Source organism: Eptesicus fuscus, chromosome 4 (genome assembly GCF_027574615.1).
Source record: "Eptesicus fuscus isolate TK198812 chromosome 4, DD_ASM_mEF_20220401, whole genome shotgun sequence".
Lineage (NCBI taxonomy): Eukaryota > Metazoa > Chordata > Mammalia > Chiroptera > Vespertilionidae > Eptesicus > Eptesicus fuscus.
Window position 1 is genome coordinate 16,641,090 of NC_072476.1, and position 16,432 is coordinate 16,657,521.

A 16,432-nucleotide genomic window follows, 5' to 3' on the forward strand; every position below is an offset into this window, starting at 1 on the left:
GGACTCTAGGGTTTCATTGAACTAATTGTCTAAGAAAAATTTTAGTAGGTTCCAGGAGTCACCTGGAATGGTTAAATTAAAAAAGAACAAACCTCTTATGCATCTAGTATTGAAGATAACTAACATATTTCTTCATGGTTTCATTGTGGGCTCTTATAAATTTGTTTCACTCCCATTGCTATAGCTTCCAAACCTACTTCTCACTGCCAAAGCAACCCCCAAATGAACAAATTTGCAGGAAGAAATGAGCCCCACATTCATTGGAATATAGATGGTTGAGTCTCCATATTTGGTCTAAAACCAACATTAAAACTGTCAAATAAAATGAAAGAAGAATGTAATACTAGGGTAATCAGTGGGAGTTTTATTACATGGGTTTTCCTATAACCTGCAATTATCATTTTTGTTCAGTACTAAGTCCATTAAGAAAGTACATTTTTTACTGTGAAAATTAATCATTTTAATAAGAACTCTATTATGAAAAAGGGGTACTTGAGACTAAGAGAGGACAAATTAATTAAAATTCCTGACATGAACTTTTATTTTTACCTTTCAAGAAAACTTGCCACATTTCAAAAACAGCTGAATGTATAATGCAGATAAATTAGGGAATAATGATTTATATTTAAGTTTCTCATCTAGCAAATGTCCTTGTAAATGTTGTTTTCAGACATAAAATGTTGAGTTCATTAAATATACACCAATCTACCGCTTTGCACAAAGTGAGATCCTGGGATATCCTCGGAGAGGAGGAGATGTGTCTGAGATCAAGCCCATAAGTTTCACCCACAGGTTTCACCTCCCCCAAGTAATTCGCCATTTGGATAGTAGAACAGCTTTTTCCAAAAAGTATTCTCTAATGTTAATAATGGGATTCCCTTTGTCAAACTACTTTGCGATGCAGTGGAGATCCATGGTGCTTGTAAGCATTGCTTTAAGTTCCACAAATAGAGCAACCACTTCCATAGTGTTTAATTAAGTAATTCCCAAGCCTATCTGATTCAGGTACCTTCCCTTTCCCTGCTACTATTAGTATCCCAGCAGTACACTTCTGAAAATACTTTATTAGGGCATCACTAGAGATTCCTAATCAGTAACTTCCCCCAAAGGACCTCCAGGGGTCTCGGTAACAAAGGAAATGTTTCCGATCCAGTGAGCCAGTATCTTAGGTGGCTACATCCATCTGATGGTGGTGGCAGGGGAGGGAAGGGCAATTTATAAGGGCCATTTAAAATTTATATTTCATATAAGGTCACATTTATATTTTGATGCTGTCCAGCATGTGAAAAATGAGTATGCTTTATGAGTAGGGAGTGTAGAATTATGTTGTGCTTGTCACCCTCTTTCCCTTGGTAGTGGGAAAAATCTCACTGTCAAGGATGCATTTTCGTCCTAAGATCTGGGAGGACCAGTTTCAACATGGACACGGTTTGGTGACAGCAAATGGAAGTGAGCTCTCCTTTTTCAGACATTAGCACAGAACCTTGCAGCAGCTCTGGCTATGCTCAGCGAACTGCAAAATATGGAGCAATAAAATTGATGACAGTTACCTGTTAGAAAGGCAAATTAAAGCAATTTGTATTTTTTTGATAATTTTACAGTATTTGCACACAGACACTGAGTTAATACACAACTCTGTTATTCCCCTAATATGGATTTTATACAGACGAAAAACAGTCCAGAAGGCAATGAAGTAGATAGATGTGCAGGCATTAGGCCACCTAACCCTTTTCTTTTCCCAATTGTTACATATTTCAGGGATCACATAGACCTGGACTCACTAGGGTTGCCACCAGCCCCGTGTGGCTATTTATATTCAAATGAACCCAAATTCAATAAATTACAAATTCAGTTTGTTGTACTGGCCACATTTCCAGTATTCAGCAGTCACTGACAAGTGGCTACAGTACCGTACAGCACAGACACAGGACTTTTCCATCATTACCAGGTGGTCTACTGGACAGCAAGGAGACCACAAATCAAGGTCAACATCTTCCCACTGGCTCTACAGACTTTAGCAAACCATGGCCTTGACTCTTGAATCTGGAAAGCTTGTAAACAAATTCCTGGTGAACAAAAATAAGCATTTGGGCACTGACCACTGGTGCCAGTATTGCATGGAAGCACACTCCTATGGTCTCTGAGTGGCCAAATCATATTCAACTATGTAGAGGACAGGTCCTCTTAAAGCTTCATAGATGAACATGTCTGTTGTGTGGCTGGATCCCCAGTGTTCAGATATCCATGTTAGGTTCATACAAGAAATATGGGCCTAGTGCTCAGTGAGGTTCATGTTAGTTACCTTCTGTGTGCACTGCCACAGTTATTTCCACTTATCAAACTCGTTACCTAATTTCATTGAGGAAAACTACTGCTGAAGTTGAGGGAGACGTACAGAGTTCAAACAAAGAGGATTTGCAAGTGGGACGTGGCTAAAAATCTTTGCTGGGACCAAATTCACAGTCACCAAAGCATGATTGACATGGCATTTGATGCAAATATCTTGGCAGGAATTTTTTTATTTTATTCTGGGAGTGAGAGACAAAAATAACACACACACTCACACACACACATGCACACATCCACATGCACACACACACTTTCTCCACTCAAAGCTTTCAGCTGGTTGGAGCTAATGCTTCCTAGCCATCAGTTAGCCAATTCCAGCCCCTTCCTCCTCCCTCATGAAGTGCACTGCACAGGCCTGCACACCCGTGTCTTTCTAGATACATCAAGAAAGCCATGGAGATGGACAGGCAAATGAAAAGAATGGCTCCAGAAATCAGGTGACCTCTTTCCCCTCAGCCCACCAGCCTGTCTGAGCTTGGTGCTGGTGTGACAACAGCTTTGGTTTTACAATTCCTCAGCACATTTAATGAGTTTCCCCACTCCTAATTAGAGAACATGGTGTTTGGAACACCAGGTGGTGTCTGGCTAAGACCTCGTGTTTTTGTTTTTTTACTTTTACATTGTTTTTCAAGGGAGACATTTTTTCTTTTATCTGGCTCCAAATTATTGCTGATTATCTGTCAGAATGTCTTGGATCTGTCTCCTCCAGGACTGATCCGAAGAACAAACTTGTGCAAGGATAAACTAGCTTTCTAGAATTGCTGTGTAAGTGATGGCAAAATTCCTCTGAAAGTGAGCTGTGGGTGGCAGAAGGTAGAAATAAATTATTGAGACCAGTTTAATCTACATTTTAAAAGATGAGTTTTGAGCTTCCCCATTCATCTGCCTCCTATCCTACTACTTGGTTTTTCCCTATAGGATATGAAGCCAAATGTAACAAACTCCTCTACTCTCAATTCTACTCTTAGATACCCTCTGGCACATCCATGGTCTTGCTGTTAAGTGCCCCTGGACAGAGTAGCCTGTCCCGAGTTGCCCCGCAGAGGATTGTGGGACTGCATTCCTATTAGAACCTGAATGGTTCCTGTCTTATCGGTGGAGCCTGGAGCCTGTTTGTTAATTGTGCTGAGATCATTCTACAGTGGCTGATGTCTCGCCGTGGTCGGCTGAGCAAGACGCTCTGTTATTTTCACAGTTTGATAATCAATGCTCTGCTGAACACATTCCTTTCAAATATGCCCATTTGCTTGTCCTCTGCTTAATTGAACAATTGCAATTACTGGTACATACAACTAAATGTTAATTATTTTTTCAGATTTTTTTCTCTCTTAATGATTTTATTTACAAATTGGAATCCTTTATCATATTTTCCACACCGAATTCCACATCCAAATCTCTGTGATATCTTTAACCAAAAAGACGGAATTTTTAAGAAGCATTTACCATTCCTTTTAAAAATAATTATGTAAGATGTGGAAAGCTATGGACTGTCTTCTTTAATTGCTTTACTGGTTAAACAACTATATATGCAAGAGATTACTAGTAAGCTTGCCTTCTAAGGGGTTTAAAAATAAATAAATATAAAAGACAAAGAGGGTAGTAGTTTAACCTATACTGGATTTTTAAGGAAGTAATCAAAGACTGTTTGAATAAAATGTAAGTTAATAGTTAATAAGTAAAGGTAAAGTGTAATCAGTTTTGAAAATCTGGAAAGTTCAGCAAAGTATCAAGAGTATTTAAATAATTCCCCATAATCCTCCCTATCCCAAGACAATCACTGTTAACTCTTAGGTACATGTCCCTCAAAGGGTACCTGGGTTCTCCCTTGGGGATATGCTTACACCTGCTAACCTTTAACATCCGGCTGGGGTTGGTCTCCAATCCCCTTGTCTCTCTGGTGTGTGTTTTTGTACTTGTGCTCTGACACTAAGCTTTCATTAACCTCCACTTTAGACTGGTAGATTTGGGTAACTGCTGTTCTCGTGTGGTTTCACCACGGGGCATCCCTGAGTCGGGCTCCTTGGCATCTCTAAGTTCACTTTCTCCTTGTGTTTTAGGGTGGTTATGCTGCATACCGCTACGCCCAGCCTACCCCAGCCACTGCAGCTGCCTACAGTGACAGGTAAGGGTCTTCCTTTTTGTGCTTGACAGCTACTTGGAACTTAACTCAGCTGGTGGGGAGACGAGATTCGTGTCCAGTCTTGATGCAAATGCATGACATCTGGGGAGGCAGCACCCACCAAGTTAGGTCCCACGTGAGACTACAAAGAGGGCCACATAGAGACAGGATGGACAGCGATGCCCAGTTCATTCCCAACTCTCGCCCTCTTTGCTAAGACACAAAGAAAATGGTATGTTTTGTTTGTGTATAGATCGTTCAGCCCTTGCGACAGCACACCTTGCATGTACATGCACACTCCCTGTGCAACCTTCTCATGGTCTTCTCTGGAACACCATGGTCTCATCCAGCTCAGATGAAGAAAACAGAAGATGATCCTGCAGGCTTACCTCGATTGCAAGCACCCCATTTCCCTTTGTTACAACTCTTTACACCCAGGAAACCACTATTTAATACATCATAAAGGAATGGGGGAGACGTAGCTGGCATTCCTAAGTAGATTGGTTCTTTTTGCAACATCCAGTGTCCAATCCTCCTAAGACAAGCTGACTTTTATTTGTAATGCACACCACACCCTAAGACTGGCAGCAGAAGGGACAGAAGTGGGTTTAAAAAATGCATAAGTCATAATGGATGGCGGGGGAGGGTTGGTGTGGAAGAGCTTTATGACCAATTACCCAGGCTTAACAGATGACTCGGTTCCTGAAACGACAAGCCACAGCTATTTCTGTTTAGGTGCCTTGAAAAAAGAAAGTGTGTGTTTCCATATTGAATGCAATGTGTTGGCTCTGTTTTCTGAGGACATAAATGTGAATGTTCAGATGCTCTGCATGCTCAAATGTCACTGAGGGTGCTTATTTTGGGTAATGACTCCTTTAATTTAAAAATATGTTTCATGAATAAAGCAGTGATGATAACAATTTGCATGTGTGGCTGAGGCATGCTGGGTCAGACAGGTAAGCAAGGAGATGTATTTGATCTTGAATGGGACGTGTCGGCAGCCACTGGTCCTTCTCCCCGGCCTGTTGTGACTGGGTTCCTACCTGGGTTTGCTCTGGTGCTTTCCCTGCAGTTCCATTCCATTCCTCACAGACGTGTTGTGAGCTCATTGCGGCTACAGGATTCTTCTGAGGTCTAATAAAGCAAAGGAAATTGCTGAGCCCTAAGAGCGGCACTTTGAAAACCGCATGCATTCACATGTAATAAAATGTCTCTTTGGCAAGGTAGAGTTGAGATCTGCCTTCTGCTTGTATGCAGGTATTACTATATTCTTAAAAACAACCATAACCAGGCCTCAAGGCTGGAGGGAGCCTCCGAATAGATTCAAACAATTGGCAAGATTCAGATACAAATACATAAATTATGCAGTTACCCAAGAATCACTTGTTAAGATGCAAAATAGGTTTTATGTAAGTTGCTATCTTCGATACACTTTGACACTGGATTAGGAAAAAGGAGAGGGTCAGTAGGTTAATAAAAACGTTGACAGTCTTGAAGTATTTAAGATTATCCTACAAATGAAAAGGCTTAACACTATTAAATTCTGCACACCAAAGATTCACAAAGTATCAATTGTAATGTGGTTTATCTACAATCCTTAATTATTTTTATGAAAATATTTCTAGATGCTAAATTCACAAACACCCACTTTGTATGTAATTATAATCATAGTAACTTAAGCCTGCTGTATAATTATAAGAATCTTAAACAGATTTATTTTGGGAGGGATTTTTATCCTGCTTCTCAGTATAAGTGCTTCTTATCCCCAAGTTGAAAACAAGGTTAATTACAAAGATCTCATTTAAATTGCGTTCTTCAATAAGACCAATCTAGACATTTAAAAAAATAATGTTTAACACTATTCTTAGATAGAATTACTTGAGGATCTGTTCATCTCCATTTGTATTCATCTAAAACTTAAGTTAAAATGTTGTTGCATTTGGGGGCACCATATATGCAAATATGTGTATGAAAATCTGTTATTTTAATTTTATTAAGATTTTCATTGGCAACATGTCTTACTGAAAAATTGCCCTCATTCTTGAATTGGTAAATTTTGAATAACTTTACAATTCCCACTTGAGTTTAATAGTTTCAGTTGAAGAAACAAACTCAGTGGTAATAGTCTTGTCCATGTAATTGGCCTCTTGCTGTTCATTAAAAAATTTGCACATTAGGTCTTCTTGCTTGCTGTGTAAATTGGTTACCAACCCTATTTAACTGTATTATAAGCAAGACACATGCCACATATGGAAATATAGCATTGAGGTAAACGCAGTAATAGGTAAATTACCAGAAAACAATCTTTAAAATGATATTTCTGGTTTGATTTGGAAAGTGTATTTATGAAATGGTGGTCTTCCCTATTACTTTTAGCAAACAGGTAAGGTGAAGAAAGACCCTTTAATAGAAGACACATGTTTTGGGGAAAATGTGAAATTATCAGAATAGCTTTAGAATCTAGATTGAAGATGCCAAATATCTAGAATTTATCTTAGGGCAGTTGTGTAATATTTTATTTTAACACAATCCCAGTGTAATAGCAGTAGTGCTCAATTCTTAGCTCCTGTTCTCTAGAAGATAAAGAGAAAAACTCCTTAACCCAAAGAAGCCCTTCCAAAATAGGAGGTAAAATCAGCAGGAATTAGAACGTTTTGGTAATGTCCATAGTTGTCAACCTGTTCCATAGAGAACTGCAGCAACCTGCCCTGTAACCATGAGTCATTTCAGATGTCTTGAAAGTAAAAGAAGTTTGGTGTCCCCAGTTGGTAGAATTTTACCTTTTATCAGCACAAATTAAGCTTTCATCAAATTAAAAATTCAGGGACTTTTGAAAAACATTGAACTCAGGTAACCTCGGGACTGCCCAGAATGTCCTTGATGGGCAGCTTGCAACTCTCTGCCCATCATTTTCTTGGTTAAACTATCACATGCTGATTATCTTGGAGCATCCTGAGAGTTTCTGAATGCTGACCTCCAGAATGAAGACCATCTGGTGTGGGCAGAGATTTCCCCAAAAGAAAAAGACCTGACTGGATTAGGTAATTTTATAGCCTCCTGGTGCATTTAACGGGAATAGGCAAACATCTTTCCTCGGCATTTAGGAAGTATTTGGTAAGCACTTGACCTCACCAGATCTTTATTTCCAACCTGACTTTGATTTATGAAACGCCGACTGTCCACACTGTCAAAGGAGATTGTGTTCTGAGCTTGAACCAATGAAAGCATGGCAGTGGGGCCGACGATCATCTGGTCATTGCATGCCACTTGGTGTTGCTGATGTGTCCGTGATACGTTCTGGATTTGACAGGTCCATCATCACATTAGCTCGAGGAATGGCTTGCTTGGATTTAGCCTGGGGGCAGGCTTCTCTCTACGGATTGGCTCTTGGTTTCTTTGTGTATTATGACTTGATGGTTGTTGCATCTTGGAGCAGCCAAACAAGGGGGTTGGGTGGGGGAGGATTCCCTGTTCAATGAATTATGCTGCAAATGTTTGGGGAAATACCTATGGTGTGTACATAGCTTGGATGAAAATGTGAACTCTTCGGAAAGGCAGGTATTTGTCATGCTTGTCCTGCTTGCTGACATCCTAACATCTAACAACCAGTGCATGAGAACGTCCCTCCACGTTAGGACCGAAGGGAATTAGACGCAGACCAGCTCGAGAAGAAAGGTATACAAAGCCGTTCACTCAGAAATTTCATAATGTTCCCATTGCACTGATAGTTACCAGGGACCCTTTCTTCTTTCATGTAAGATGTATTTCCTTTAAGAATCCCTGACATCAGCAGCTTTATACATACAATTAGAGACCTGGCAGTGCAGATGACTCTAGACTGAGCAAAAGACACAGCAAGCAACTGGGCTTTGTTTATTTTCTACCCCTTTTAGTTTGTTTGATTTTTGAGATCTTAAAGTTTTATTGGCAGTATTAGACTATACCATATGAAGTTTCTATTTTTGTAGGACAAACATGGTATGATGGCAAGTTCAACTTAACAATCTAATGAAAATGCCATAATACCAATTATCTTGCTCTCTGCATTTGAAATATATATGTATATTCATACATATATGTGTGTGTGTGTTGACATACATACATGTGTACAACACACATACACATACCTGTGCCTTAGGACCTCAGGAAGGACTCACTAGAGCAGTGGTCGGCAAACCACGGCTCATGAGCCACATGCGGCTCTTTGGCCCCTTGAGTGTGGCTCTTCCACAAAATACCACGTGCGGGCGCGCACATACAGTGCAATTGAAGGAGTACCCTAATTAAGTTAATAACAATATACCTACCTATATAGTTTAAGTTTAAAAAATTTGGCTCTCAAAAGAAATTTCAATCGTTGTACTGTTGATATTTGGCTCTGCTGACTAATGAGTTTGCCGACCACTGCACTAGAGTAACTAGGTAAATGTTAATAAAATGTGGCCAGGACTGGTCATACTCAGGCTGTAGTCACAAGCCATATGCTACAACACTGTTTAATTCTGATATTCATAACCCATGAATAAAAGGTGCTGTTTAAGAGAGAAGTAAATTAGTAGTTATTTTTAAAAACTCAACAGAGATAAGTAGGCATGCCTTTGGGGGTCATGGAGAAGCTGGTCTACTATTTTAAATTATATAAGTGATAGAGATAGTTATATATATCTATACATACACACACAAAGATGGGTAGATGGATAGATAGATAGGTGGGTGGGTGGATGGATAGAAAGATAGAAAGATAGATAGATAGATAGATGATAGATAGATAGATAGATGATAGATTAAATCATACACAGATTATATAGGTGGCCAGGTGGATGAACAGAAAGAAAGAGAGACAGAAGGAAACAAGGAAGGAAGCAAGCAAGCAAGGAAGAAAAGAGGTAGCAAAAGACCAAATTTCTGCCTTCCTATACTATTTCATCATAAGCATAACTACCGAAAATAGAACTAAAGCCAAGTGTACTTCCTAAGTTTGATCTAAACTGAAGAAGTAAAGGGACTTGAGTTTATTTTCCTTGAGTGCAGGCCACTCCCTCTGTGTTTGAGAACTTATTACCTCCTAGATTCAGGTTAAATAATAGAAGCTGTTGTTAAAATAAGGCTGACAATTGCATTTTAAATAATACATCATTTGATTTGGAGTCCTTATCAAATGAGACAGACTAAAAATTAAGAGATTGTCAGCCTGGAAAGCATCTGAGCATCGTGAATGGAAATTTAATTTACTACTTTACAGCATATTTTTGTGGATACAAAAGGTAATTTAAAAAATATTGTTGTACTTTAGGGACTAAATGATTGTACTTTTTCTTATTGTGGGGTAGAATACACACTGCTTCATCTATGGATAATAGGTCTCCCTTACGAGGACAGGCAATGCCGAGCAGACAAGGGAGGGACTCCCATTGTTTGACTCATTCCTCTCACCTAAGCCAAGTTCCAGAGGCTGAAACTGCTTCTGGTTGCAGAGCAGTAGTGAGCCCCCTATTCTCTGTGAATTGTGCAGGGAGAGATCTCAAGATCTTATCCTAGTGCTTTGTTTAAAGCACTGTCTCCCCAGGCCGGTTCCAGGCCTGATGGCTGCCTCTGATGACATATTACCGGTTTTCCAGGACAGGGAAAGAACACGGGTGCAATGTAATAGGGCTGTCAGCTCATCTGGGGAATGGCCCAGGCTTTGTCCAGGCTTCTTTCTTAGATGCTGTTTTAAAAAAATAGCTTTTCTTTTATGAAACGATGACAGCAGCAAATGGTAGCTTTTTTTTTTCCTCTTACCCAGTTTTGTTTTTAATGTTCTTACTTGGCAAAATAAAAGTCAGCAACTCTATGCTAACCTTTCTCTTTTATTTACATTTTCAATCTTTTTTGAGATATCACTGTTGAAAAAAGCCAAAGTGAGAACATTGTAAAATTTGGCGATGCCAAGGATGGCATTCTCAGATGGACAAGAAACTGAGGGCTTAGTTCATGGAGGCTGAGAGAGGATAGAAGCGTATTCTGTGCTATCTCCCCACCTGAGACAAGGATCCCGGGCAAGAGGAAGCCATTCTGAATTCAGATCATAACCTGTTGAGTCAAAGCTTGGCAGCAAACTATAGTAATTACTCTGCACCTCCTTAGATTGTGGCTTGTTGAAATTGTCATTGATTTGAGTTTTTTTATCTTTTCTGTTGTTTTCATATATTCTGATGAGCTCACCTGGGTTCTGCAATTTTAAAAAAGATGCTCTGTTAACTTGTAATAGGAAGTAGGAGAAATGAGTCATTAATGTCTTTATTTATATTCTTTTATATCTCAGTGACTAGAAAAAAATATGTCCATTTTTATTATTAGAACACTGGATTAAATGTATACATATATATCTCTATATTAGTATATATAATACATAAGTAGGTTATATATTCCTAATTTTATTTATATGCTTAATTTTTTTTTTTTTTAGTTTAAAGTTTGCTCAGGAAGAGAAAGTGAAACTAATTATTCCAGACAGCTTGAGGGTAACTAGAAAGAAACACTTATTGCTTGTGAATTTCCTATTACAAGATGAAAACAGATTTCTTTAATAAAAATTTCAATATATATGACAATGCTGCTGTTAATGTTCATTAAGTGGAAATAGAGGACTTCATTATTTGCACTATTGATTATGACTTCTTGACATACCACACCAGGAGACGAAGTTTGATATAGGAGATGAACCAAACTTTGATTTAAATCATCTCTCTGTAATAATGATAGCAATATTATGATAATAGCAATAATACCAATGACTATTTATGGAGTCCTTACTAAGTAACAGACACTATTCTAAATGCCCTACAAATACAGTGTCATTGAGCTCACACACCAGCCCTGTAAGATTGATGTTGTCACCTCCATTTTACAGATGGGGAAGCAAGCTTGGAAATGTTGAACAAATTGTCCAGCTCAGCTTAAAAGTTTAAATCTATGCCCTTAATTACTAGATTCTATGGCATCTTAGTGGTGCAACCTTAAGAAGTCATTTATTTGCAGTGGGGACCACCTCATCTGTTATGTGGTTATACTGACTCCACCTTACTGAGTGGTTTTCAAGTTTAGAGACAGTATCTATGAAATATCCAGCACATAGAGGGCAATACATAAAATGTTCTTGTTTTTATTTTTGTATATTCCCATAAGATAATCAATTAAGAGCTTAGAGCTAGAATGAGCTTTGAGAGCTAGAATGAGCTTTGAGAGCTAGAATGGGCTTTGAGGAAACCAAAAACATCCAGGTTATTTCAAATCCACCTGAATCTCTAAAACTCTGGTTTTTGAAACAGTTTAGAGTCACTCAAAGAGTTCAGGTAGAATAGTGACCAAACCTATTCAGCTGAGTATGATATAGACAAGCCTTTTAAAATATAACTAGAGGCCCGGTGCATGAAATTCGTGCATGGAGGGTGTGTCCCTCAGCCCAGCCTGTACCCTCTCCAATCTGGGACCCCTCGAGGGATGTCCGACTGCCCGTTTAGGCCTGATAAACCTGCAGTCGGACATCCCTCTCACAATCTAGGACTGCTGGCTCCTAACTGCTCACCTGCCTGCCTTCCTGATTGCCCCTAACTGCTTCTGCCTGCTAGCCTGATCACCCCCTAACCACTCCCCTGCCAGCCTGATTGATGCCTAACTGCTTCCCTGACAGCCTGTTTACCCCTAACTGCCCTCCCCTGCAGGCCTGGTCACCCTAACTGCCCTCCCCTGTAGGCCTGGTCACCCCCAACTGCCTTCCCCGCAGGCCTGGTCCCCCCAACTGCTCTCCCCTGCAGCCCTGGGTCCCACCCAACTGCCTTTCCCTGAAGGCCCAGTTGCCCCCAACTTCCCTCCTCTGCTGACATGGTCACCACCAACTGCCTTCCCTTGCAGGCCTGGTCCATCCCAACTGCCCTCCCCTGCTGGCCTGATCACCCACAACTGCCCTCCCTTGCAGGCCTGGTCCCTCCCAACTGCCCTCCCCTGCTGGCCATCTTGTGGCGGCCATCTTGTGTCCACATGGGGGCAGCTATCTTTGACCACATGGGAGCAGCCATTTTGAGTGTTGGAGTGACAGTCAATTTGCATATTACTCTTTTATTAGATAGGATAAAGGCCTGGTGCACAGGGGGCTGGCTGGTTTGCCCTGAAGGGTGTCCCGGATCAGGTTGGGGGTACCCTTGGGGTGTGGGGTGGCCTGGGCAAGGGGCCTGTGGTGGTTTGCAGGCCGGCCACATCCCTCAGCAACCCAAGCGGAGGCCCTGATATCTGGGATTTATTTATCTTCTATAACTGAAACTTTGTAGCCTTGAGCAGAGGCCAGGGCCAGCCAGGAAGCTTGGCTTCTTCAATCGCCAGGGAAATCCAAGCCTCCTGCTCGCTCCATGGCCGCAGCCATCTTCTTTGGGTTAATTTGCATACTCACTCCTGATTGGCTTGTGGGTGTAACAGAGGTACAGTCAATTTGCATGTTTCTCTTTTATTAGTGTAGATAGGTAAGGTTATATGCTAACCTAATCCATTAAGTTCCATGAATAATTTATGGTGGTTTTTTTGGCTTTGTTTTTGTTTCTTTATGGAAAAACTTTTTAGGGGGAGGTGTGTGTTAGGGGCTGAATAAGCCTTTCAATTTATTATCAGCCCTTCAAAGTTTATATTTTGATATGTCAGTTTGTTTTAAAGTGAGCAGTTTTGTATGATCTTTCCTGCAACTTTTTTTTTTTTTTACCATGAAGATTTCTATTTTGAAGTTAATTTTTTGGTAATGTCTCTTGTGTGTCAGGTACTATTTAAAACATTGCATCAACAAGCTAATGAGGTAAGCAGTAGACAATAGAATAATGAGGTAAGCAGATGCCAATAGAAATGATTATTCAGAATGGGATGTGTGACAGAGAAGGGACATTCTGATCAGGACCCATGGACAACAGGCTTCAACTAGGATTATCCCAGGACAACCAGAATATATGTGCTCATCCTAAGCAGAATACTCACTGTGCAGCTGGAAGAAGTGGGTCCAAACAGGGTAATCTGTGGTCTTGGAAATCCATTGACTGGGCTTCTAATCCAATATGTATTAGGGCAGGTCATGAGCTGTTTCTGCTTCCTTCTGCTTTTGTTACAAGGTCAGGGCAAAGGCACATTTTCAACTTCAAATAGCCATAACTAAGATGTGACATAAGGACTACAAAGTCAGTGAAATTTCATGCTGTCAAAACAACCAATGTTGTATCTATTTTCCTTATGCGTCAAATAGTTCCAATTGGGCATTCACCAAAAAAATTACCATAACTAACCACACTAATTATGTTTTCTACCAACCTGCTCTGTAGATTGACAATGATTTTATTTGATAACAATTAAGATTGCTCTAAAATCGTGGAGGCGGGAATGTATAGTTCTTGATAGTAGCATCAATGTGATTTTTGAAACCTGTGTTTATAGACACAATGCTCTCTGTGCTGAAAAGTGATATGCCTGTTACTGATAGATATATTCCCAGAGTTTCTCTCATTTCAAATTTACAGAAATGCATGCACACACACACGTTCAAAGAAAGAGTGCTCAAGTTTTTATTTGAAGAATTAATTGCCTTTGGTCCACCATCTATAATGGCTTCTGAACAACTGTTATGCACTATTGGATGAATATGTAATTGAGGCAGTTAAAAAAAGGAACCAGGCCTATAACAGTCAACAGACTGGACCAACAAGGAGTTGGGGAGATATTAAGGAAAATTCCAAACGCAATAGCCCATAGCTGTCACAGCCATGTGGGCAGACACTTTGCCAGTGACGGGACAAGATGTAACAACTCCTTTGGTCATGTCATGGCCTAATTACACACTTTTCAGGTTGCAGATCATTGACTTGATAAGCCACAAAAAAGCAAATAAAAACTGTCTTTTAAGTAAAGGCATCAGGGCCCTTCAGCTGTGCAGGTTTGATAGGCAGATGTGATAATATAAGCCCATGGGTCTCTGGATGAGCCATTTCCATTGCAAATAAATATTTTTTTCTCATAAAAGACAGTATTCCAGTCAAATACAAGGGAATACACACATGATAGAATCTTACTTAGCTCATGAAGCATTCATGAAGTTGACAAAAAAGAGAACCACTCCATTTCTTTGATTTTTTTTTGGTGGGGGAGGGCACTAGACAATGTACTATAGACTCCATTTTGGGGGGTAAAAGGGAATTTTTCATTAAAAATGTCTAGTATTGCTTTTAAAATTACCAAAGCAAGTTCTGACTTTGTACCTACAAAAATAACTTTTAATTCCTTCCTAGAAGGACCAATTTCTGTTTACATGTGGCCTCTATGTTATTTCCACATTTGCGTGTAATACCTGTATGTGTACAGTCACTGGACAGAAATAAGTGACCCCTCAACCTTTCTCTCCTGGCGTAGATCACAGTGATTGGTTCCTCTGGAATTATATTCTCCTCCAAAAACATAATAATTTATTTATTTATTTAATACACAAAACATTTAGAGTAGGAATCGCTATCAGGATTTAGTGGTGTGGTAGTTTAGAAGGTGAGGGTTTGAGGAAATCTCTGTTACGAGTAACTAGCTCATCAATTTTTATAATTGTTTCCTGACTCATTCTTGCTGCATTGTGATGTGTGAATGTTTGAATAGTTCACTAGGTTGTTGGGTGTTGAGACATAATCAAAGCCAAACACCCTTTCCCTTAATTATCTTAATCATTTAGATGGATATATTTTTGCCTGAGATTATATAAATAGAGCACATATCTGATAACTAGCATCAGTGCTTCCCCGTTGCTTTAATAGCCCTGAAATTCATTTTAAAAGAAAACAAAGATTGTGGGATGTTTCTAGCATCCTCTGAATCTCTGTCTCCTTTCATGGTCCAGTGTTGTAACTTGAAAGTTCAAATCACATTACAAGGTGAGGAACTTGCTTTCTTCATCATTTTTACATCATGAGAGGGTTTGTGAACTAATTCTATTAAATAGACGATGAGCGCAGGTGATTGGGGTGGGGGCACTTAGAAAAGGTGTCCTGGATAACATGAGCCTCACAGCTTTCTCAGAATAATAGCTTCTCTGTTATTCTTTTAGTTGTTGTCTTCAAGTTCTTTATCTCAAACTTAAAACAAAAGAAGCAGACATGGAAAGAACTGGTTACCTCACTCTGTTCTGAAATGTCAACATGGGAGTGGTCCATGCTGAGTCCTGAGAGCCTAGCTCTGCAATGTGTGGTTCCCAGACAAGTGGCATTGGCCTCACCAGGATTTGTGAGACATGCAGGTTCTGAAGTCCCACTCAAACCCCACAGCATCAAAATGTGCACTTTCCAGATCCCAGGGTGATTTGTATGAAGTGTGAGAAGCAGCACCCTGGAGGGCGAGCTTCAATTCTACCCCAATATGAAGTAAATAATGTCGATCCTGGGGTCCCCCTCCACAACCATGTAAGACGTAAGAGAAATTGTCTTTGTAAATGGTTGGTTTGTAACCATCTCCTCTGTACTCTCCCTTCTTCTGTGAGAAAATAAGAATTATCAATGTTTGGGTTTCCCTTGCAATCCATTGTGTTGTGATTTCCTTCCTCAAGTTCCCTAGGGCCACAATTAATCATTTTCTTTACTTCAAAGACCCAGGGGTAATGAAAGTGATTTTGTGGTCATATCATCTCATGAATTAATAGAACCACACTATAATGTAAGCTGTATCCTGAGAAAGTCCTATCTGATTTCTCTTCTTCTTTTGAGCCTCAGTTTTTTCGTCTGCTAAGTGGGGAGCACAATACCATCTAGAACCACAAAGAGATGAAACTGAGCATTACTTCATAAACTGAGAGATGTGGTGAAAATGCATGGGACTCTCAATAACAACTGCAAATTGACTGATATTCTAGAGTGTATATTATTGTTTGAAAGCATTGAATATATACAGGGGAGAGCAAGTGAATTAAATTCATTTAAAAGTACA

General features: G+C 39.8%; 1 protein-coding gene across 11 annotated transcripts in view; it reads left to right on the top strand.

The window, feature by feature from the left end:
* RBFOX1 (RNA binding fox-1 homolog 1) overlaps positions 1-16,432 on the top strand; it is a 371,606-nt gene that overhangs the window by 329,789 nt on the left and 25,385 nt on the right. For all 11 annotated transcript variants that reach the window (XM_008141611.3, XM_008141613.3, XM_054714703.1 and 8 more), the window contains one exon: positions 4,407-4,471. In XM_008141611.3, coding sequence (XP_008139833.3) covers positions 4,407-4,471 — 65 coding nt within the window. The remainder of the gene's footprint in view (positions 1-4,406; positions 4,472-16,432) is intronic.